At 46.8% G+C, this 20,000-nt stretch overlaps 9 protein-coding genes across 11 annotated transcripts in view; 3 read left to right on the top strand and 6 right to left on the bottom strand.

Annotated features, from left to right (window-relative positions):
• LOC115768896 overlaps positions 1-458 on the bottom strand; it is a 5,961-nt gene extending 5,503 nt beyond the window's left edge. The window contains exons 1-3 of the mRNA XM_030713611.1: positions 368-458; positions 202-305; positions 51-122 (exon numbers count right to left, since the gene is read on the bottom strand). Of these exons, the coding sequence (XP_030569471.1) occupies positions 51-122; positions 202-305; positions 368-458 (267 nt within the window). The remainder of the gene's footprint in view (positions 1-50; positions 123-201; positions 306-367) is intronic.
• Positions 459-1,429: 971 nt separating this feature from the next.
• Positions 1,430-3,719, bottom strand: LOC115768894 (RING finger protein 121). 3 transcript variants are annotated; one of them, XM_030713609.1, is made up of 7 exons: positions 3,627-3,719; positions 3,291-3,450; positions 3,171-3,205; positions 2,800-3,096; positions 2,506-2,734; positions 1,927-2,162; positions 1,430-1,858 (listed from the first exon to the last, which is right to left on the bottom strand). In XM_030713609.1, exons 2-7 carry the CDS (start codon positions 3,336-3,338, stop codon positions 1,738-1,740), a joined length of 966 nt encoding a protein of 321 aa, XP_030569469.1. In that variant the 5' UTR covers positions 3,339-3,450; positions 3,627-3,719; the 3' UTR covers positions 1,430-1,737. The 3 variants fall into 3 exon arrangements, with proteins under 3 accessions (XP_030569469.1, XP_030569470.1, XP_030569468.1); XM_030713610.1 differs by having other exon boundaries at positions 3,291-3,433; positions 3,627-3,708; XM_030713608.1 differs by lacking the exon at positions 3,627-3,719 and having other exon boundaries at positions 3,291-3,497.
• An 85-nt stretch (positions 3,720-3,804) lies between these two features.
• On the top strand, positions 3,805-5,150 carry LOC115768897 (morphogenetic regulator of filamentous growth protein 1). The gene is made up of 3 exons (XM_030713612.1): positions 3,805-4,014; positions 4,085-4,187; positions 4,248-5,150. The coding sequence occupies exons 1-3, from the start codon at positions 3,872-3,874 to the stop codon at positions 5,133-5,135; spliced, it is 1,134 nt and encodes a 377-aa protein (XP_030569472.1). The 5' UTR covers positions 3,805-3,871; the 3' UTR covers positions 5,136-5,150.
• A 1,167-nt stretch (positions 5,151-6,317) lies between these two features.
• LOC115768898 lies at positions 6,318-7,180 on the bottom strand. The gene has a single exon (XM_030713614.1). It carries the CDS (start codon positions 7,062-7,064, stop codon positions 6,333-6,335), a length of 732 nt encoding a protein of 243 aa, XP_030569474.1. The 5' UTR covers positions 7,065-7,180; the 3' UTR covers positions 6,318-6,332.
• A 537-nt stretch (positions 7,181-7,717) lies between these two features.
• LOC115768881 (laccase-1) lies at positions 7,718-10,039 on the bottom strand. Its single transcript, XM_030713591.1, has 3 exons — positions 9,903-10,039; positions 8,975-9,826; positions 7,718-8,791 (listed from the first exon to the last, which is right to left on the bottom strand). The coding sequence occupies exons 1-3, from the start codon at positions 9,973-9,975 to the stop codon at positions 7,797-7,799; spliced, it is 1,920 nt and encodes a 639-aa protein (XP_030569451.1). The 5' UTR covers positions 9,976-10,039; the 3' UTR covers positions 7,718-7,796.
• Positions 10,040-11,098: 1,059 nt separating this feature from the next.
• LOC115768887 (putative sulfiredoxin) lies at positions 11,099-12,039 on the top strand. Its single transcript, XM_030713598.1, has 3 exons — positions 11,099-11,420; positions 11,533-11,681; positions 11,742-12,039. The coding sequence occupies exons 1-3, from the start codon at positions 11,348-11,350 to the stop codon at positions 11,952-11,954; spliced, it is 435 nt and encodes a 144-aa protein (XP_030569458.1). The 5' UTR covers positions 11,099-11,347; the 3' UTR covers positions 11,955-12,039.
• Positions 12,040-12,187: 148 nt separating this feature from the next.
• Positions 12,188-14,809, bottom strand: LOC115768885 (actin-related protein 8). Its single transcript, XM_030713597.1, has 2 exons — positions 14,735-14,809; positions 12,188-14,674 (listed from the first exon to the last, which is right to left on the bottom strand). The coding sequence occupies exons 1-2, from the start codon at positions 14,737-14,739 to the stop codon at positions 12,856-12,858; spliced, it is 1,824 nt and encodes a 607-aa protein (XP_030569457.1). The 5' UTR covers positions 14,740-14,809; the 3' UTR covers positions 12,188-12,855.
• A 392-nt stretch (positions 14,810-15,201) lies between these two features.
• On the top strand, positions 15,202-16,830 carry LOC115768880 (zinc finger protein 622). The gene is made up of 3 exons (XM_030713590.1): positions 15,202-15,792; positions 15,860-16,222; positions 16,365-16,830. The coding sequence occupies exons 1-3, from the start codon at positions 15,295-15,297 to the stop codon at positions 16,713-16,715; spliced, it is 1,212 nt and encodes a 403-aa protein (XP_030569450.1). The 5' UTR covers positions 15,202-15,294; the 3' UTR covers positions 16,716-16,830.
• An 83-nt stretch (positions 16,831-16,913) lies between these two features.
• The window catches only part of LOC115768879 (serine/threonine-protein kinase minibrain), a 13,702-nt gene continuing 10,615 nt past the window's right edge, over positions 16,914-20,000 (bottom strand). Inside the window, exon 7 of the mRNA XM_030713586.1 lies at positions 16,914-18,319. Coding sequence (XP_030569446.1) covers positions 17,373-18,319 — 947 coding nt within the window. The 3' untranslated portion in view covers positions 16,914-17,372. The remainder of the gene's footprint in view (positions 18,320-20,000) is intronic.

Genomic DNA, 20,000 nt, shown 5'->3' with positions numbered 1-20,000 from the left:
TGTGCAAATGTAAAATTAGCTCTGGACAGACTTTCGGTGGGAGTACTTGCCGCTACAAACATCCAAGTGGGCTCACTTTTCTTATTGAACCGTTCCAGATACGAAATCGAACCAGCTTTGCACTTTTTTTTTTTCGTATTGTTAAGAATATTTTATAGGTTAGGTGCATTAACCTAACCTCAAACTTTTTTGGAAACTTACAATCGCCAGCTGCAAATTGTCGCCGCCCAGCTCGAGCTTAATTTTCCGTAGACTGCCCACCATGCCCACACACGGACCACACCATTCCGAATAGATATCCAGCACTAGAATATACAAAAAAAAAAAAATACATTTTCTTATACTCCGCTGGAACCGTCAGGCCTACCCAGCAGACCGGGTCGCAGCAGAAACTTTTCGAACTCCTCGTCGCTGCCGATGTCCGCCTGCAGCTGCTGAACTCCGCCCTTCTTTGCCATTTCGTGCAAAATGATTTGCACTATTCGCTGGCGCCTGCAGTTCGGCATATTGGCGCATAAATTATTGATTAAACAGTTGCTGGATCCGGCTAACTCGGCAGAGAGAAACAGCCAACACGGTTGCCAAGTTCAAGTTAACAAGCTTTCTTACACATTTCGTATGTTCAAAACGGCCTGAGCTGATGATCAAAAAAGGTTTGTGGACGGCAAAATCCCTAATCCTTCGCTTCAAAGTCGATTTTAGACAACCTTGAGCCCAGGTTTTGGTTTAAGCCTTGATTTTATATATATATTCTCAATATGTTCATGAAATATGCTCAAGAGTTCTTTTTCCTGAAGGAAACTGGTTTAGTTTGGCTTTTGGCTCAGTCATTTTTTTGGGACTAGTTTGGTTAAAGATTTGGTTTAAATTAAACAACAAATTGGTTCTATTCAAAACAGTTCAAAGCTCTTGTTTTACAGGGTATGTGATATTGTAATCGGAATTTGAAGCATATTTATATTTATATTTTCGTCAAATAGTTCCAAGTGCCTATTTATGCCTTAAAAACCGGCCAGCCACAAGCTTAACATGGCACATAAAATCAATAATAAAAAAAATATATAAGCCGGCTTTGGAGGGTTGGTTTCTCTGCCTAGGTTCGGGGTACTTTAAGGCGCCTTCTGTTGACCTAAATGGAAAGCCAAACCGTTTTGTTGTTTTGTTATTTTCTTAGAATTGTCTCAATGATTTACATGTATTTTCCTTGTTATATAAAGATCTTTAAATTCAATATCCAGTGCAAAAACACATAATACGTAGACATAATACAAACATACACACACAATATATATGTACATAGATACATAATGTACAAACATATACATATATATGCAAACATACACATATATATATAGCCATATATATATCTAAAATACCAGGTTTGTCGTTTTACAATCTTAAAATGAATAATGGAAATATAGATGCAGCGTTTTCTGCTTCAACTGTCGGCAGTTCGATTTATGAAAACAGAAACAAGTGCAACAAATTGATGGGGCGAATGCCAATAAAGGTTGTTTTGCTATTCGGACCAAGCGTAGTGGAAACCATCGGCGACATCAAGTCTCCTGGGAATGCTGCCATGTTAAATGTCCTTTCGCTTGACGCTTTATCTCTTGGTTTTGCCATTTGTAATAGTTGTTGGTCTCAGATGTGTTTGGTTGGTTAGTGTGAAGCACAGTGTTAGGGCATAAAATGTGCTTGACTAGACGCAATTGGACTGTGAATTTGGTGCCTGGTCTATTCCAGGCCCAGCATCCAGTTGATGCCTTGTACTATGAAAAATATAAGTGGCTGCCATGCGACCAACCAGCGAATCCAGTCCAGCAGCCTGCCATAAAGTACGTGTGGCTTCTCCCAGCTGCAAGACATTCAAAAATAGAAGTTTTACACAATTTCCAAAAAAATCCAACCAGACCAGCTACATACGGATTGCGAAACATTTTTTGTAGATCCACCTTCTCCTTGCAGTAGGGACACGTCTGCTTTTTGCCGACAATGCACCAGCCTCGTATGCAGAACTCGTGGAACACATGATTGCAGGACAGCTTGTAGGTGTTCTCGATGACACCCTCCTCCTTCTCGGAAACCAGCAATTGATTGCCGCACACCGCGCACACGTTCTGATCCAGATGCCGAGTGGGCATGCCTTGAGGCGTATAATACTGCAAATAGCATAATATGTCAGAGTGCACTAGTCGGGCATGCCCGTCTAGACGATGCCCAGAAGCGCCGGCATGGAGCTACTTTTACGAACATTCTACCTTTCTTCTAAGCACACATAACAAAAAACACATGAACTTATCAGGGAAAAAAATATGAATAGGCCCCTATTGCGTAGGGTCTTTAGACAAACGGACATGGCTAGATCAAGCCAGCTCTTGGACCTGGTCAAGAATATATACACCTTATGGGCTCGTCTCCCTGTTACATACATAAGCACACATTATGCTCGTTATGCTCGTTTTAGGATTAGCTTCAATGACATGGCCAGCTGGGACTACTTACACCAATGGCAGCTGCCATTTTATCTGAACATATCTCGGAAATGTCACGACCCAGTACACCAATATATAGGCCATAGAAACAGAACATGAGGCCGACATCCATCCAGGTGTTGGGCGGTTGCGCGAATATATAGTTCATGCCCAGAAAGGCGGCCATTATGACCAGATAGCCAATGATGCCCAATCCATAGCTCAGCTTGTAGATGAAGTAGAACCATTTATAGACGAGCCTAACGAAACAAGAATATGGGCCTAAAGGCAAAGATTGATTTGTTAACAGGAGCAATTCGCTCACCTGGGCGTTGTGCCCTGTATGGGTTTGGATGTGGCACGACGCATCACAAGTGCCGTGATGCACGTGAATATTAGCCAAATGATAATGAAGCGTATCCAGAGGAAGGTGCACGAGATGATAAGCGGTATTAGCCACATGGCGAGCAGTGTGACAAATGCATAGGATCTGTAGTGTCGTTTCTTCCACTCGACGAGTATGATTTGGGCAATGACCAGCGTCATACACAATATGATCACCATTTCCGAGTGCATGGCATCGTGGCCCTTGTGCTTCTCCACCATCAGCTGATGCTCAGCGCTGCCAAAAACAAGAAGAGGAAGAAGAAGAGATGAACTTTTGCACCTTAAACCTGCGCTGGCTAATCAGCTTACCGCATGCGCTCCTCCGGCGACATCTCGTCCAGGGACTGCAAAATGAATTTCGTTAGCATTTGCTGGCAAAGATTTGCGTATTCCCCCACCCCAGCGCACGCTACCCGACCCATACCTTACCTTGTTCAAGTCCACTGGGGCATGCAGGTCCATGTGCTGTTGATGCATATTGTCGCTGTGTGCCGGCGCGTACAAGCCAAGCCGTCGTCTGCGTCTTTGCGGAATTTTGTCAACAATTTGGTTTCTCTCAACTTACAATTTATCTAAGTAATATATGGGTCTAAATAGAAAACAAATAATAATGGCAATATTACATATTGTCCCCGTTTTGCCTATCAGTCGAGTGGCATTGCCACTTGCTACTGACCGCTCGGCGGCGTTGCCATTTGTCAAGGCAGCCGCCAGCAATTAAATGTTTGGTAGAGAATTATACTCAACGAATTCGTACGAACTTACTCATGCACACGCATTCTTCAATTCAAAATGCAAACGTGTCAATTGTTGTAAATGATGAAATTGCTAATAAAATTTGGATATGGAATTGAATAAGCTGTAACGTATGCAGCAGGCGTTGCCACGTACGCGCACACCGCTCAGCTGTCTGACAATCGATAGGCAACACTTCTGACGTTAAACAGCACTACTTGCCATTGTTTATAAACTATAAAACAATAGAGAACGTTACAGCTACAGTAAAGAGCATGCAATCCGAACACTGGGGCGCCATGGATGAGGAGAGCGTTGGGCTCGCGCCCGACAAGTATGTGCCGACGACAGCCAAGCGGCTAAAACTGGACGAGATACGGCAACGCGGCGATTTGGCGCTGCTGCCCGTGGACAAACAGTGAGTACAGTGATGCCTGCCTGGAAGCCCCTTTAACACATAGATATATATGTTGATATATGTTGAACAGCGATCAAATCGAGCTGAAGAGCTCGCTGGTCACGCAAACTATCGAGGTGATGAAACAAACCGAAGTGCTGCAATCCCTCATCGATACGTACTCGAACAAAAATGTAAGTAGCGTATCATGCATGCATTGGCCGGCCACTATTCATTGTATTTACTGTATGTAGGGCACTTCGAACTATCTGCTCAATCCCTGCCAAATGATACCCGAAGTCGACTTCCCGCCCGAAAATGCCGCCGATTTGGTGAGCGAACAAAAATTCCAGAAACCCATCTGGTTTATACCCACTGTGGACACGGCATACTCACGCGGTGACCCGCAACCGCATCCGGAGATCTCTAGCAATACCTGCCGCCATGCGCTACGCAAAGTCATGTGCGGCCTGCTGCGTCTGGCCGGCTTCACCGACTGCTCCGAGACAGCGGTCATGCTGCTAACCGATGCGGCCGAAGAATTCTTGCGCAGTTTCATCACCGAGTATCGCGGCTACTATGACATCGATGACAGGCTGGAGAAGTCGACAATGCTGCAGCTGCTGCCGCTGGAGCGGGCCTACTTCAGCATGACGGGCACATCGCTCACCCAGGTGCACAACTACTACAAGCACAAGGTGATAACGCGCAATCGCGTCGAGATAGCCGAGTTCAACAGCGTGCTGCAAGAGTACGACAAGCTGATGAAGGAGAGCCAGAGCAGCATGCAGAAGCAGCAGCAGCTCCAGCAGCATCACGACTTCAATGGCCACGACTTTCTCAACATACTCGAAATGCAGTCGGGCGACGATGGCGCCAGCAGCGCCAACGGCAGCAACAGCATGGGCAACATTGTTGGCGACATGCTTCAAGAGCTGGGCGGCAGCACAAACTCCAGCATCTCGCTGAGCAACGGCCAGCAGCAAATACTAACCGGCAATGCATTGTACGGCCTGCTCGATGGGCAAATGAGCAATACCAGCTCCACAATGGCCAGCACCAGCAACAGCAACAACAACAACCACAACAACCATAACAACAGCAACAACAACAACAACTATCAGAACAATTTTGATACTTAGCACGACAGACAGCACGTTAGCTGTAGCATTATTATCATACGAGACATCGATGAGCATATGTTTTCTTCACCTGAGTGATAATATGGCTACAGCTACGGCGAGCATCCCTTTTGTCCGCATAGTTTCATCCGCCAAGTGCCGAATACGAAATACCCTAGCAGGCACAGAGCAACATAAACTATAAACTACCAAGTTCGAATTTCGAGTGATTTGAAGAGACAAGTTTTCCATACCCAAACCAATTTCTTCAGCAATTCTTCCTCTAAAACTGTATGATATAGTAGTTCGATATATATATATATAGTTAGCATGGTAGAGCTCTTAAATGTTAAGATTGTTTCAAATATCTGGAATAACAAAAAGTTTTTATGAATCGCACAGATGTGAGCAGCGCACACTGAAGCGCGTAATCAATATGTTAGTTAGATTGTATTGAAAATGGAAAAATGTTTTTTACAATAGTTCATAAGGCAGCTAATTATGATATAGTATTCCGATCTGAACCTGAAACTAACTTGTATGAAAATCAATGCGACGAACGTGGTCTCGCCCGTTGAGGCTGATTTGTCCGCCCACGTTTCCAGCTGTCCGCTCAAAAGAGTGAAGCGATAACTCAGGAAAATCGATGTTAACAATTAGTTAAGCTTAAACACGTTTTAATTTCAAATTGTAAATGTATACTTTTGCATGAATTGTGAACAAGAACACGATGCTATTTTAAGTTAAAAAAGAAATCCCTAAATATGTAAGAGACTAGTTGCGTCGTCTATATAAGATGTCTATAAGAAGATAATCCCTATGCGTTGCACAATTCATAACAAAATAATTCTAATATCAGCTGCTGTTTATAGCAATAATAAGTCGCCTTATACATACATATACTATATGCAAATTACCCGGCGTCGCTCGGGTTCAATGGTTAATGTTAAAATATGCAAATGGTTTGCATATTTCAGGCAATTCTGTTTGTTTTATTTATTGGTATTGCTCTTCTCTTTGTGAATAAACCAAAATAAATAATTAAGCATAAAACTCGAACATTTCCGCTTTTGGATTTGAACCTGCGACCTGACCCGTCCGCAAAGTCGTCCACTTTTATGGACTGCGCTTTTTTTAGATGCTCCTAAATCAAACTTTGATCAAGGGATTGGCTCACTTGGTGGTGAACCCGACAGAAAGCTTTCATTCAGTCATGCGTTACAACTTTGTCCTTTTATTCTGAAATCTTTGGCTAATCTTTGTCTCGCTCCAGTTGTTTTTGCGGCGCTGCGCCGTAAACTCGTTTGTGGCCTCGATCGCCAGCAGCTTGTGGCCCAGCGCATCGCAAGCCTTGTACTCGAAGTGTTTATCCTTGCGGCATCTGCGTGGCGCCCAGTTGAGCACATCCTGGCCGTTAAGTATGGAATCGCCGCTGACGGCAACGGAGGCCAATGCGGCAGTTGTTGTCGGTTTATCCAGCTCCTCCTCCTCCAGTTGACGCCGCCTTATGGTGGGCTTACGTTGTGGCATCAGTTCCGGTTCGATGTCATCCACCACATAGCAATCGGCATTGGCAACAAGTTTGACCCGACTATACCAGGCTGTCTTCCCATCCAGTGGCCCACTTTTGGACGGAAGCTCCGTTGCACAATATTCAATTTGATTCTGTATAATTGTGCTTAGCTTTTGCCAAAGGTGCGTTTGCATCTCTGGGCTAACTTGCAGATCGCTGGCGGGCACAGCACCTTGCTCTGCCAGAAAACGCTCGCTTTTTGGCAAATCTTTCGCCGACGCGGCAGCCGGCGACGCTTTGATAGGACTTGTTTTAAACATGTCATTTGTCAGCAGCGTGTGATCGGCAGCCTCCAAAAACAAACGCATTTGTGCGTCATCTTCCTCGTCTGAGTCCGTATCAATTTCTTTTAATTTGCTATTCGTTGTTAAAGACATGATGTGCGGCTTTTGATGGCAACTTGTTTGTTTGTTTACATTTAAGTATGGCACGCCTATCGATAACTTGGCGCACGTGCCGACCGATAAAAATAAGCCAAAACCTGCGATTGTTCAGCACTGTTAACGATATTCGTGTTGCTTAACGGCAGATTGTCAGAGAAATAAAGCAAACTGTTATGGCACGCCTATCGATATCTTGGCACACGTGCCGACCGACTAAAATAAGCCAAAACCTGCGATTGCTCAACACAGCATTATTTGGCAGTTATATTCAAAAAAATCATCAAAATAGTTTCACATTGAAACCGAACCGAATTCAAATTTTCTTTGTCCAGGACCACACTTGCTGATGGCGCACATTTTCATTGCAAACAGATCTCAACATATAAAAGTTATCCTATTGAAAGTGTTAATAACGGAACATGCAAAATTAACGTATTTGTAAATGTTCAACGGACATGTTGTGTTGCAAATGAACTATCGTTAACGATAGTCGCTAACACGTTTTACCATGTTAGTCAACACTGGTTAACGACATGTTCATGCCTTATCTTAACGGTTTAATTTGACAGTTTAATTGAAAAGAAATAAAGTTAATTAAATTAAAATATAGCCATTAACTACTATTTAGTTTGCAGGTGAACTATCGATAGCGATAGCCACTAAACTCAACGGTTTATTTGGGCAGGTCAATTGAAAAGAAATAGTAAGTGATTAATTAAAGGTTGATTATGCCACCGAGCTGCAGAGGCCACAATTGCTGACGGGGCACATTTTCATTTCGATATCTTCGCCGACGCGAACAACGGCCGCCATGCCGTTCTCGGAGTGCGGCGATATGTGACAGTGGAACATCCAATAGCCGGGACTGTCCGAGTTGAAGTGTATGATGGTATAGCCAAAGGCTGGCACCTGCACGGAGTCCTTGAGCGGAGCGCCGCGACCGCGACGCGGCAGCGGAGTCCGTCGATCGATCTCCTCGATCTGGCCGATGCGCTGCTCGCCGAGCACGCCCATGCCGACCACACGGAACGTGTAGCCGTGCAGATGGATGGGATGCGCCGTGTTCGATTTGCTGGATATGACAAATTCGACATTCTTATTGGCCGGCACATGGATGACATTGGAGCACTTGCAGTGCCGGCTCTTGCAGTTGAAACCCAGCGCCGCCTGCTGCGTGCTGTTGCAGAAGAACCGGCCGATGCCCAGATTACGTGTCTGGAGCAGCGACATCTTCGGCATGCTGAACGTGATGTCGTCCATCTGGAAGCGAAAGCCCTCGCCGCGCAGCTCGAACGCGTTCATGCTGCTGTAGTAGGTGACCGCCGGATTCAGTGCCGGCTGCACGTGCTGCGCATTCAGGCTGACCAGGGAGATGCTGTCGGCGCTGTTGCCGCCGGCATCGTCGCCCAGCTCGTTGAGCATCAGGCCCGGCGCATCGTACGCATAGCTGAGCGTTGTTGTGTCCAGGTTGCGCGTATCGGCGTTCTGATAGTGCAGCACCGCCTCCTGATGCAGCTGATTCTTGGCACAGAAGCTATAGCCCTTGATGCGCAGCCAATAATTGGCCACCTCCTGATTGGCATGGAGCACAAAATCGAAACGCTCGGCGCCATGGAACATGATCTTCTGCACCTCGACTGGCTCGATGTCGTTGCCATCGCTCGCTATGACCACCAGATCGTGTTTGTCAATGCTCAGGCTGATCGGACAGTTCGAAACGCCTGCAAGCATTAGTATTAGTAAGTGCGTGTGTGTGTGTATTAGTGTGGTTAACAGCCGAGGCTGCGGCTGAGCCCAAGCGAGCGCGTCTGTGTGTCGCGTCTGTGTGAGCTAAATATAACTGTAAGCTGCGTTCGTTTGAAATGCGAGCTCTGTATGGCAAGTACAGTGTTCGAGGGACTCACCATTGAAGATGACACGAAAGCGATAGCGACCGCCTCGAATGACCCCGAACGTGGCATAGAGCGTGGGCTTCACCTTGCTGTCCTTCTTCATGTTGCGACCGCGTCCATTGATCAGTATATTCTCGGCGACGCTCTCATCGAAATTGTGCACCCAATCCTGAATCATAATGACATGCTCCGACTGATCAAAGTCGTACAGATGTGCATGGGGATTCAGCTTGAGCGGCTGACGGACAATCAATGCTCCGGCCAGGCCGAAGGCGCGCTGATGCTCGGTGTGGCTGTGCCACCAGTTGGTGCCGCCGTGATCCACCTCGAAGCGATAGCGAAACGCCTGGCCAGCCTCAATCGGATACTGGGTAATATGCGGCACGCCGTCCATGTGCGGCGTCGAGCGCTGATGTATGCCGTGCCAGTGAATGGTCGTCGTCTCGTGCAGGCTGTTGATCACGTCCGCGACAATGGTGTCGCCGTAGCAGACCTCGATCGCCTGGCCGGGCAGCTGGCCGTTCACCACCATGATCTGGGACTCGAGGCCGTCGGCGTATTTGCAGTCATCGTTGCGCGCCTCCTGCTCGGCCAGCTTGAAGCTATCGATGTACTCCTTGCCATTCAGCTTGTAGCGATACTTGGCCTGCAGATAGCGTTTGCAGCTGGCCGACATTGTGTCATCGTAGTGGACCACCATGTAGTAGTAGCAGGTCATCGGCTGCTGCTCGACGCAGTCGCGACGGCACGGATGCTCCAGATCCTTGTCCGCGTAGCGCCAATGCGTCGACTCCGCGGACGTTAGCTGTGGATATAGCTGCTTGATGCGCTCGTAGTTGCTTACAATCCGTTTGCCGTCGGCGTCTGCAAAAAACAGCAAGTTATCGATAACTATCGAATATCGACTATCGGTTATCGGGAATATATCCTGCTGCTTCACCTTGTATGCCATCGATTTGCACAACAATCAGGCTGCTAATCAAAACAAACGTCTTGACCAGGCTGATTTGCATTATAACAAAAAAAAAAAATTAAGAGAGAGAATGATAGAAAAACGAAAATTTTGGTATATTCGCTGCGGCAAAGGCCAACACATAACTGTTGATCAATTTCCGCCGTCGGTTACCTTTTGTAAGCGGTTAGCAAAATGACAATTCGAGAAATTGCTTGGAATTCGCTTGTCGCGCGGCCTTGTCGCACAGAGAGCTCGTAAATGGTTAATTGAAGATTGTACGCGATGTCGCCGCTGAAATCAGAAACAGATACACTAAATAGACAAAATTCTAATTTCCAATGGCAATGGCAATGACTAAACGCAGCCAACGTCAAAGTGGGGGAACAACCATCGAACGCCTTCGCTTCCCTGGCCCCGTTGCATGTGCAAAACATTTGGCCTTGGGGAAGTCCCATCATCAAATTGAATTTGAATTCAAATTCGTTGGAAAGTGTTGCACAGCGGTCAGTGGCCAGTGTTGCACAGCGGTCAGTGTGGCCAGTGCTGCAAGCATGCGTGTTTCTTATTTAATTTGTGTTTAGACGAATTAGGAAAAAGCTATTACAATTGTAGCAAATGCGCCCAATTACCGCCGCCTTGCTGTGCAGTGTTGCACAGCGTTCAGTGCAGCAGCCAGTGCTGTAAACATGTTACGCTTACCCACTGGCTGTAAACAAATTAAGAAAGTAGAAGTCTTGCTGTTTCAATTGTAGATAATGCCCAGGTAAAGCTGGGCCCCCCCAGCATTGTTTATCTGCATCTGCTGATAGGCAAGCGTTTCGGTAAAAACAACGTTATTTGTGTGCGAGAGATTGCATATACAGACATACATGCATATATGCTCGTGTTTTACGGGACGCTAATCAAAATGCCTGACGCGCTCGCGTACACGGTTTTAGAGATGAGCGCGGGCCGTGACACGACGAGCTGTCATCGAAAGATTGCTTCAAATTCGAACGAGAGAAAGAATATATATTAACAAATAAAATATATAGCTAACTATAGTAATATCTATTGCTTTGGAGCAAAATCAAAGTGTTGCTCAATCTAAATCGATTGCTTTGGTTCGTGCTTGCTTGAAACTAACTTTTCGTGCTCGTGCTACAGTCGTGAACAGGCACGCGGCCATCTCTGTATTTGTGTTGTATACAAACAAGCCAAGCCTTAGAACATTGTACTGAATTATAATTTCGTTTTCATTTATTTTTATCGGAACGCGCCCGCCTTTGTTTATGGCTGCTTGCACTTGGGGCCAAGATTGTCGATTATGCAAAACAAAGTAAAATGGGCAGCACATAGCAAGAAGAGAAATAGCAAACGAAAAGAAAAAAATAAAAAAAAACAAGTTTCGTCAAAGTTTTGCGTGCAATTTGTTGGACGACGCGCGCGTCATGAACTTCATTAGGCAATTCGCATTGCAGTCGAGCAGACGCAGACGCAGTGCAGCTCCTACTACTCGGCACGGTAAGCGTTTCTTTGCGGGGGGGTGGCAACGCCGGCAACGACAACAGTTATTTGTCATGGCATTTCACAACATTGGACAAGCTAACAAACATATGTACATTTACCATGCCAGACGATAGCAAACAAATGGCCAGCTTGGACTCGAGCGTACACTCGGCGGGCATCGAGGAGGTGCACAATGTTCCGATGAGCGTCATTAGGCGACCGATACCCTCCGTCCTGGACGAGCTGAAGGTGCAGTCCCTCATGGACACCATCAAGGTGCGTACATTTCTCTCTCTCTCTCTCTCTCTATCTCTCCCTCTCCTGATTTGGTTGCAGTCGGAGCGCAGCGAGGCTGAAGTGCCGCCAGTTGATATCTTGTGGATAACCGGCAGCGAGGGCGGCGACTATTACTTCAGCTTTGGCGGCTGTCATCGGTTCGAGGCGTACAAGCGTCTCAATCGGGAAACCATAAAAGCGAAACTGGTCCGTTCCACTTTGGGCGATCTTTACCATTACATGGGCTCCAGTGCGCCCAAATATTTGGCATAGTCCAAATTGTTAAATTGTTGTTGTTAAACATGTTTGCCTTAAATCTGTTTGTGCATGTTTTATAATTATATGTCCATACTTTTTATAAACAATACGCTTTTTACTGAACGCTGCGCTTAAGATCTCGATAACGATCTGTTGGGCCTTAGCTAACACTTAAAGCGGCTTTCATTAACTACAAAAATGGTAAGCTGGCTTATCAAGCAATAGCTGTGGCCAAATCAAAAGTATATTATACAAATAATATTTGCAAAACAGCTGCAAATCTTGAAAGAGTGCAATGATCTTCGATAACATTATCGTTATCTCACAGAGCGCCCAATTAGAGATGGACCTTGCACCAGTTAATTGCGCATTAACCAACACCAAACGCTGTCCAAGTAACGATTCCAATTGGAAAGTCAGTTGAAGACGTCCAACAGGAACCAAGAACAACTTAGCTTAACTTTCGCTTTAAGATCTTACGGCTATTATCGTAATATGAATAAAACAAAATGTTAAATATATGACATAAATCGAAAATGACAAGAGCTAGCTATAATACAATTGGGATGTCATGTAGTTGATACATTTCAAATAGAATTGGAAAAACTATTATATATATATTATTGGGCCAATTGGTATCTATTTATATTTAATCTAAAAGCCACACTCTCGAAGTGGCATTAATTTTTGTAGTTGATACGTGTATTTGAATTATGGTACAAGACGTGATAGCTGACATGTCATCGAGCGTGTCACCAAGGCTCAGGACATGATTTCGCTGCTAGCTTACAAAAAAAAAGAAGGAAACTTACTACAATTGGTTAAATGCATAAATACACAATTTGAATTGGCTACACAAAAAATGCGTTATCAAAAAAATAATTAAATTAATAGCTAAGGGGATCTGTAGGATTGGCTACCAGAGAAAGGGCGAGCGCTCGCGCAGAATGCGCAGGCCGTAGCGCTGCCATTCGCGCTGCGTGATCCAGAGTTCCCGGGCGGACTCCAGCACCGACATGATGGCGGCGCCCTTCCAGGCAACCATGCCCACATCCATGCCCTTGCTGAAGACGTTCACCTCGAGGCCGGCGGGCACCTGCTGGCTGATGCGCTGCTCCAGCCAGGCGGCCAAGCCGCGCAGCTTGGCGCTGCTGCCGACGAGAAGGATGGCGCCAAACATTTTGCGACGCGTCTCATAGCTGCCGCAGCGCCCGATTGCACGGATGACGGCCTGGTCGAGCGAGACCACCTGACCGCCCGGATTGTAGTACCACGAATTGCTCGACTTGGGCAGCGGCTGTTCCTGTTTTTGTTGCTGCTGCTGCTGGGAGTTGCTGTTGCTGCTGACCGTCGTCTCATCCTGGTCGACCACAATCAGCTCCTCGTCGTCGGCCGTGATGGGCAGCTGTGCCGTCGGCTTTGCTGTGGGCGTATTGCCCACCATGCTTAGATCGCCCGTCCGGACGCCGTTGCGCCGGCCCGTCTCGCGCAGATACTCGGCATCGAAGCAATCCTCGCAATCGTATTGCTCCTGCGCCGATTGCTGTGTGTGCACGGCGCGTGTTTTGCCCGTTATATTGAGCAGCTCGGTGTGAAAGAGTGCCAGCGGCGCCATGATGGCCTCGTCGCCCACCTGCAGCGTATAGCGCACCCATTGGCCATGCGGCTGGCGCAGCGTAAAGTGCTTCTCCTGGGCGCCGCACACGTTCGCGTTCAGATGGCAGAAGCGCTCCTTCAGCTCGTCCAGCAGCTGGGCGTCCACATAGCTGCGCTCGACGCAACATTCGCGATACGGGAAGCTGCATTTGCGCAATAGCATGAGCAGCACCTGGTCGATGTCGCCGCCGCCGTAGCTAAGCCGGACACGGGCGTCCAGCTGCGAGATGCCATCCTCGATGCAGGCAATGGAGGTCTTCTGGGCGCCAATGTCGACCACACAGCCATAGCCAATGCCGGCGCCATAGGTGGCCGCCACGCTGTCCTGCACCAGAAAGCAGCGCTGGAAGCCCAGCCGCTGCAGCAGCAGGGTCATGGCCTCGCGCAAATGTCGCCGCACATAGACATCGTTGACCACCAGCACGGCGCTGTGGGTGCCCAGGTCGCGCAGCGCTATGCCCAGACGCTGCTCCAGAGCATACGACCAGATGCGCTCCAAATGTGACAGCGTCGCCTGCAAGGAACCGCCGCGCTCGCCATGCACATGCAGCTCGCCGCGCCTGATCGGAAAGTGTATGTCATAGTTGTGTGCATCCTGGGCGCTCAGGCGTAATATCTGCTCGTCGTACAGCATCGACGCCTCGCTGTGCCAGTTGTTGTGCTGCTCGGCGGGCACAGGCGGCGGCACTTGCTCCGCCACGCTGCTGCGATTGAAGTGCGCCAGCTGCTGCGGCGGCGTGGCGACACGCAAACGATTCTGTTCATCGACCACGCAATGCTGCAGCAGCCGTGACACGGCTAGACGCTGCTCCTCGAACTCCGACTGCAGGCGCCCGGCGTGCACGCTCTCCAGCGGCGGCAGCAGCGGATCGTGATGCGGCGCATCGCCGCTCAGCTGGGCGGAGCGCCTGTAGGCGACCGCGTGCAGCATGGTCAACGGATTGAGGTCGGCGGCACGGCCAATGCGCAAATGCTGCGAGCCCGGATGGATTATGATTATCTTGGGCGCCTCCAGCGGCTGGCTGGCCGGTTGCTGGTGCGGCGCACGGCCGCTGCTTGTGCTGCTCGCCCGCGAACGCCTGTTGCAATTGGACTTGTTTAGCTTGGCTTTCTCGCCCATCTCGCTGACGGCTACTCACTGCATTATTTAATGAAAAGCTGCTCAAGCGGCAGCCGCGACAGCCGGTGCAAATATTTTAAGGCTTGCATCGTAGTCGCTATTATCGAATCGAATAGCAACTGTGCGCGCTAATGCTGCGTTTCCACTGCAAGCGTTTGCCTATCGCATCGCTCGATAACATGCGGTATTTGCCATAACTAACAACTACTTCGATTAAACCAAATATATAAACCAATTTATATATTTATTTTACTTATTACACTCTCTATCGTTATTATTTTCGTTATAAAAGTTGGTAAGAGAGAGAAACACAATTATGTGCATCGACTAACAGACGCATACTGAACAAGAAGCTGCTACGAAAAGCAGTGAGAACGGTTCGTTGTATCACAGCAAGCAGCTTCAGTTCGTGTCTGCCATTAACATATCGATAGTTCGTCACATTCTATCGCCGTATCGATAACACAGTCTCAAGGAACGTGCTGCGTCTTTTGTTTTTTAATCATCAACTCATTGTGAAATTCCAAAATCAGATAAGTTAGCAGACACATAAAAAAAAAGAAAGACAAACAACAGAAAATGTCGCATTTCACGTGCATGAACTGCGATGCGCGCTTCGCCAATGCGGACGCACAGGGCCAACACTACAAAACCGACTGGCACCGTTACAATCTAAAGAGGCGCGTGGCGCAGCTGCCGCCCGTAACGGCCGAGGAGTTCCAGCAGCGCGTGCTGAGCGCACGCCGCGCCGAGGAGGCGGCCATCGAGGAGCAGCAGATGAGCGTCTACTGTACGGCCTGCCGCAAGCAGTTCGGCAACCAGAAGGCACACAACAATCATCTGAACAGCAAGAAGCACAAGGAATCCCTTGCACGGCTCGAGCAGCAGCAGCAAACGGATGCGGGCACGTCGGGTGCGCTCTCCGTTTGCGTCAAGAGCATTGTCGAGCCGCGTCCACATCCCGCGTTGGCGGCAGCTGCCGCGGGCAAGGGACGTCTGGCGTTTGCGGATCGGGCCATGCAAGTGGATGCGGCTGAGGAGGACGACGAGGACTTTGAGGACATCGAAGAGGAGGAGGTGAGTGTGTCTGTGCTGCTGTTAAACATTAGCTGAATGCCATGAAACTCCGCTCTACTATTTTCAGGTCGACTCGGATGAATGGGAAAAACTGGCCGAAAATCCATTGACCGAACGGGATTGCCTGTTCTGCAGCCATCAGAGCGCGGATCTGGTGGAGAACCTCAAGCACATGTCCGTCAAACATTCGTTCTTCATACCCGACACCGATTACTGCACAGATATTGAGGGCCTGCTCTACTACCTGGGCGAAAAGGTGGCCAACTATTTCATTTGTCTGTGGTGCAACGATCGTGGCAAGACCTTCTATTCCCTGGATGCTGTACGCAAGCACATGGTCGATAAGGGACACTGTCAGATGCTGCACGAAGGCGTCGCCCTGGCCGAGTATGCCGAATACTACGATTACAGTGCCAGTTATCCGGATCATGTACGTATCCAAATTAAACGATATCGTCGAGTTATCTGTGACGTCACATTCGCTTGGTCCAATTTGAGCCAAAGCTCGAGAGCGAGTTGCCACCTAGTATTAACATCCCTCTCTCTCTCTTTCTCTCTTCCTTTGCTCACAGAAAGAGGGCATGGACATTGACGAAGAGGTTGTGCCCGATCTGCTTGACGGCGACGAGTACCAGCTGGTGTTGCCATCCGGCGCAGTTATCGGCCATCGCTCGCTGCTGCGCTACTATAAGCAACGGTTGCAGCCGACGCGCGCAGTTGCTCTCAAGAAATCGGACAGGAAGCTGCATCGCGTGCTGAGCGAATATCGGGCGCTCGGCTGGACGCAGACGCAACAGCAGGCGGCGGCGCGCAAGGCGCGCGACATACATCTCATGAAGCGCGTGCAGTCCAAGTGGCAGATGCAGCTGGGCACCAAGGCTAACAAGCTGCAGAAGCACTATCGCGCCCAGGTGCTTATTTAGGCCGGATCATAGATCAGAAGGAAATGAAATATACAATTTGTGGCAATTGTTTGTTTTTTTTTTTTGTTGCTTTTAAATTAAGCAAAATTGGATTTCATTTGAAAAATTACTGCGCAATTGCTCTTTGAATAAAATTACATAATTTAAATTAAAAATTAAATAAAATTTACTTTTGATTCTGTATAAGTAAAATTATTTCGTTATGGTTACATTAAAGTTATGCAATTAAAACTAGGTAAAAAAAAAAAAACTGTTCTAATCCATAAGAACACTCTTGCTAACTGTAAACGCGATGAGCGATGCGTGTGCTTGTGTGTGTGTGTGTGTGTGTGTGTGTGTGAGCGAGACGGCTGCATGGTGAGAGCGTGATTTAAATAAACCGATGCGGTGTGTGTGTGTGTGTGTAAATTTCAGCTAGCTATGAATGTTTGTGTGTATGTGTGTGTGTGTGTGTGTGTGGGTGGATGGATGTGCAATAAATAGCAGTGTCTGCTGGCGAGCTAAGAGAACGGAAGAGCAGCACACAAAAAGAGAGGAGCGCAACGGCGGCTCAGACGTGTTTGTGTGCGTGCGTGCGTTTGTGTGTTTTTTTTTTTAAAAAAAAAGCAAATAAAATAAAAATTGTTAAATTATAGTTTATATAGACGGCAGGTAACGCTAATGTATAACTACAGGATTCTGTTGAACACATACGCCCACCATGGGCGACGACGAGGAGGCATCGCTGCTGGCGCCCGCTGCTGAGCTGCCGCTGCCGTTGCCGCTGCCGGATGTTGCTGCCGATGCTGGCAGCGCAGCCAACGATGATGACGTCGATGCAGACGCTGGCAGCGGCATGGGCAGTGGCAATGGCAGCGGCGCCAACGGTTGCGGATGATAAAGCAACGCCGTATAGGAAGCCGGTCCCGAGCCAGCCGGACCGCCGGCAGCCGATGCACTGATAACGCTCGAATCGGTCATCATCAGATGCGACGCAGCTGCGGACATATTGCCATAGTGATGCATCAGGTCCAGCGGCAGCGAAGCTGGCGCAAAGCTGTGATGCGGCTGGGGCTGCGTTTGCATTTGCATTTGATGTGCGGCGGGTGGTAGCGGCGGCAGCAGCATTGACGGTGGCGGCGGCTGCGGCTGCGCTGCACCGTTATGCTTAATGCTGCTGAAATTCTGATGCGGACCAACGCCAACGCCAGCGCCGACGCCGCTGTTGCGCATGCGTCCAAAATGCGGCTGGCCAAGACGCAGCGCTGCCGCTGCCATAGCCACAGCCGATACTGGCGGCAGCGGCGGCGGCAGCATCTGTTGCGCCAGCGGCGGATCACAGTCCATGGCGTGCGGATAGCTGTTGCCCATGTAAATGTTGCGGCGACCGCTGTTGCAGCCGATGCCGACGCCGACGCCGCTGCTGTGATTTAAGCTATTCAGACTGTTAATGTTGTTGTTGTTGCTAATGTTAATGTTGTTGTTGTTGTTGCTGTTGTTGGTCGCTGCTGTTGACGCTGGCTGCGGCTGCAGACTGAGCGCCGAAAAGTTCATCGCATTGGCCGCAACTGTCGTGTTGTTGTTGTTGTTGCTGTGATTGTTGTTTGTGTGATGCAATAGCAGACCTGCAAAAGGCAAATGTTAAAGAGTTCAATCAAAATTGCAGCTGTAAATGATAAGAGCGAGCGCCAGTGCAGGGTTGCCACACTGCAAAAGTTTGCTTCTGTTTATGTTGATGTTTGTTTGTTTTCTTTCTTTTTTTTTTTTGTTGATTATATCATAAATTTTTATTGAAGGGTTTTTTACGCTTTTTTTTTGTTGTTTTGCTTTTAGTTTTCTTTCTTTTTTTTTTGCATTTTAAATAGTTTTTCTTGTTTTTTTTTTTTTGTAACTTATTAATTAGTAATCTTTCATAAATTATTTCGTACTCATTAAACTTAAACCATCAGCTTTTATGTTATATATTTATATAAATGCCACATATGCGTGAGAGTGTGTGTGTCTGTGTGTGTGTGTGTGTCTGAGTGTGTGTGTTCTCTTATGTATTCTTTGTTTATTTCTTGCTTTTTGTTACATTTTTTTAAACAACTAAATGCATTTCATTGCCAACCAGTTTCTATTCGTTCTTCTACTTTTGCATTATTCTTTCTCTCTCTTTTGAATTTCCTTTTGCAATACTGTTTTCGTTAAGTGTATATGTTTTCTTTCGTTCAGAACAAAAATGCATGCATGCATGCGCGCGTGTCTGTGTCTGTGTGTGTGTGTGTGTACGTACGCTGGGACGCCATTTTTAGTGGGCCGCTCGCTGTTAGTTAACATGGGCTTAACATGAAATGCTGCTGCATATCTTGAGGCGTTCTCACTTAACACTTTTGCGTTGCGTTTTATTTATTTTGAGTTTTCTTTTTTCGTTTTTTGTTTTTTTGTATTTTTTTTTTTCGTTTTAGGGTATTGTTAAATTTTGTTGCGTGATTTCTAAATATGCATTTAATTTTTTTGGTATTCCACATTTGGCCTAAATCTAAATGCTTGCAATTCATGTTCAAGTTTTGCGTTTATTTAATATTTCGTTTTTCTTCTGCGCTTTATGCAATATTCTCAACTAAACTGTGTGTGTGTGTGTGTTTGTGTGTGTGGATGCGTATTCTTTTCTTGTTATTTAACTTAAATTTAAAACACTCTTGTTTTCGGCTTTTGCTTTAAGTATTTTACACAACTTTTGAAAGTTTCTCATTTTTATTTATGAATTATTCGTTAAATTCTTGCATTTTTTTTGTTTTTACTCGGGAGCTAACACTAGATTGTTGAATTATACATACACACACACATATATATATAACTCACATTGCTTCTCTCCAACTCTCTTCCTCTCTCTTTCTCTCCCTCTCTCTTTCTCTCCCTCTCTCTTTCTCTTTCTCTTGCTCGGCCTGCCGTCTGTCTGAGTGTAATAAAAATGAATTGATTTCTTTCTTTTTTATTTTCGTTTTCGCATAATTATTCTCGTATATGTATGCACACATGTATATGCATGTATGTGTGTACATATGCATGTGTATGTGTATGTGTGTGTGTGTGTGTGTGTGTGTGTGTGTATTTGTTAAATGCTAGAGTTTTCATTTTAGTACTGTTTTTTTTTTTTTATATTGTTATGCAATGCGATTTCCTTTTGAATTATTATATTTTATTATTAATAATAATTAATAATATTATCATTTATTAATATGCCTAAACGCTAAACTTGTAACGTTAATTAATTTGCATGCCCATTTTTTCTTTTTTTTAATATTAAATTAGTTTTCTTCTTCT

The sequence above is a fragment of the Drosophila novamexicana genome, unplaced genomic scaffold, assembly GCF_003285875.2.
Source record: "Drosophila novamexicana strain 15010-1031.04,08,12 unplaced genomic scaffold, DnovRS2.1 tig00002068-arrow-arrow-pilon, whole genome shotgun sequence".
Taxonomy (NCBI): domain Eukaryota; kingdom Metazoa; phylum Arthropoda; class Insecta; order Diptera; family Drosophilidae; genus Drosophila; species Drosophila novamexicana.
Note: the sequence above shows the minus strand (reverse complement) of the source record. Positions and strands in the feature narration are given on the sequence as shown.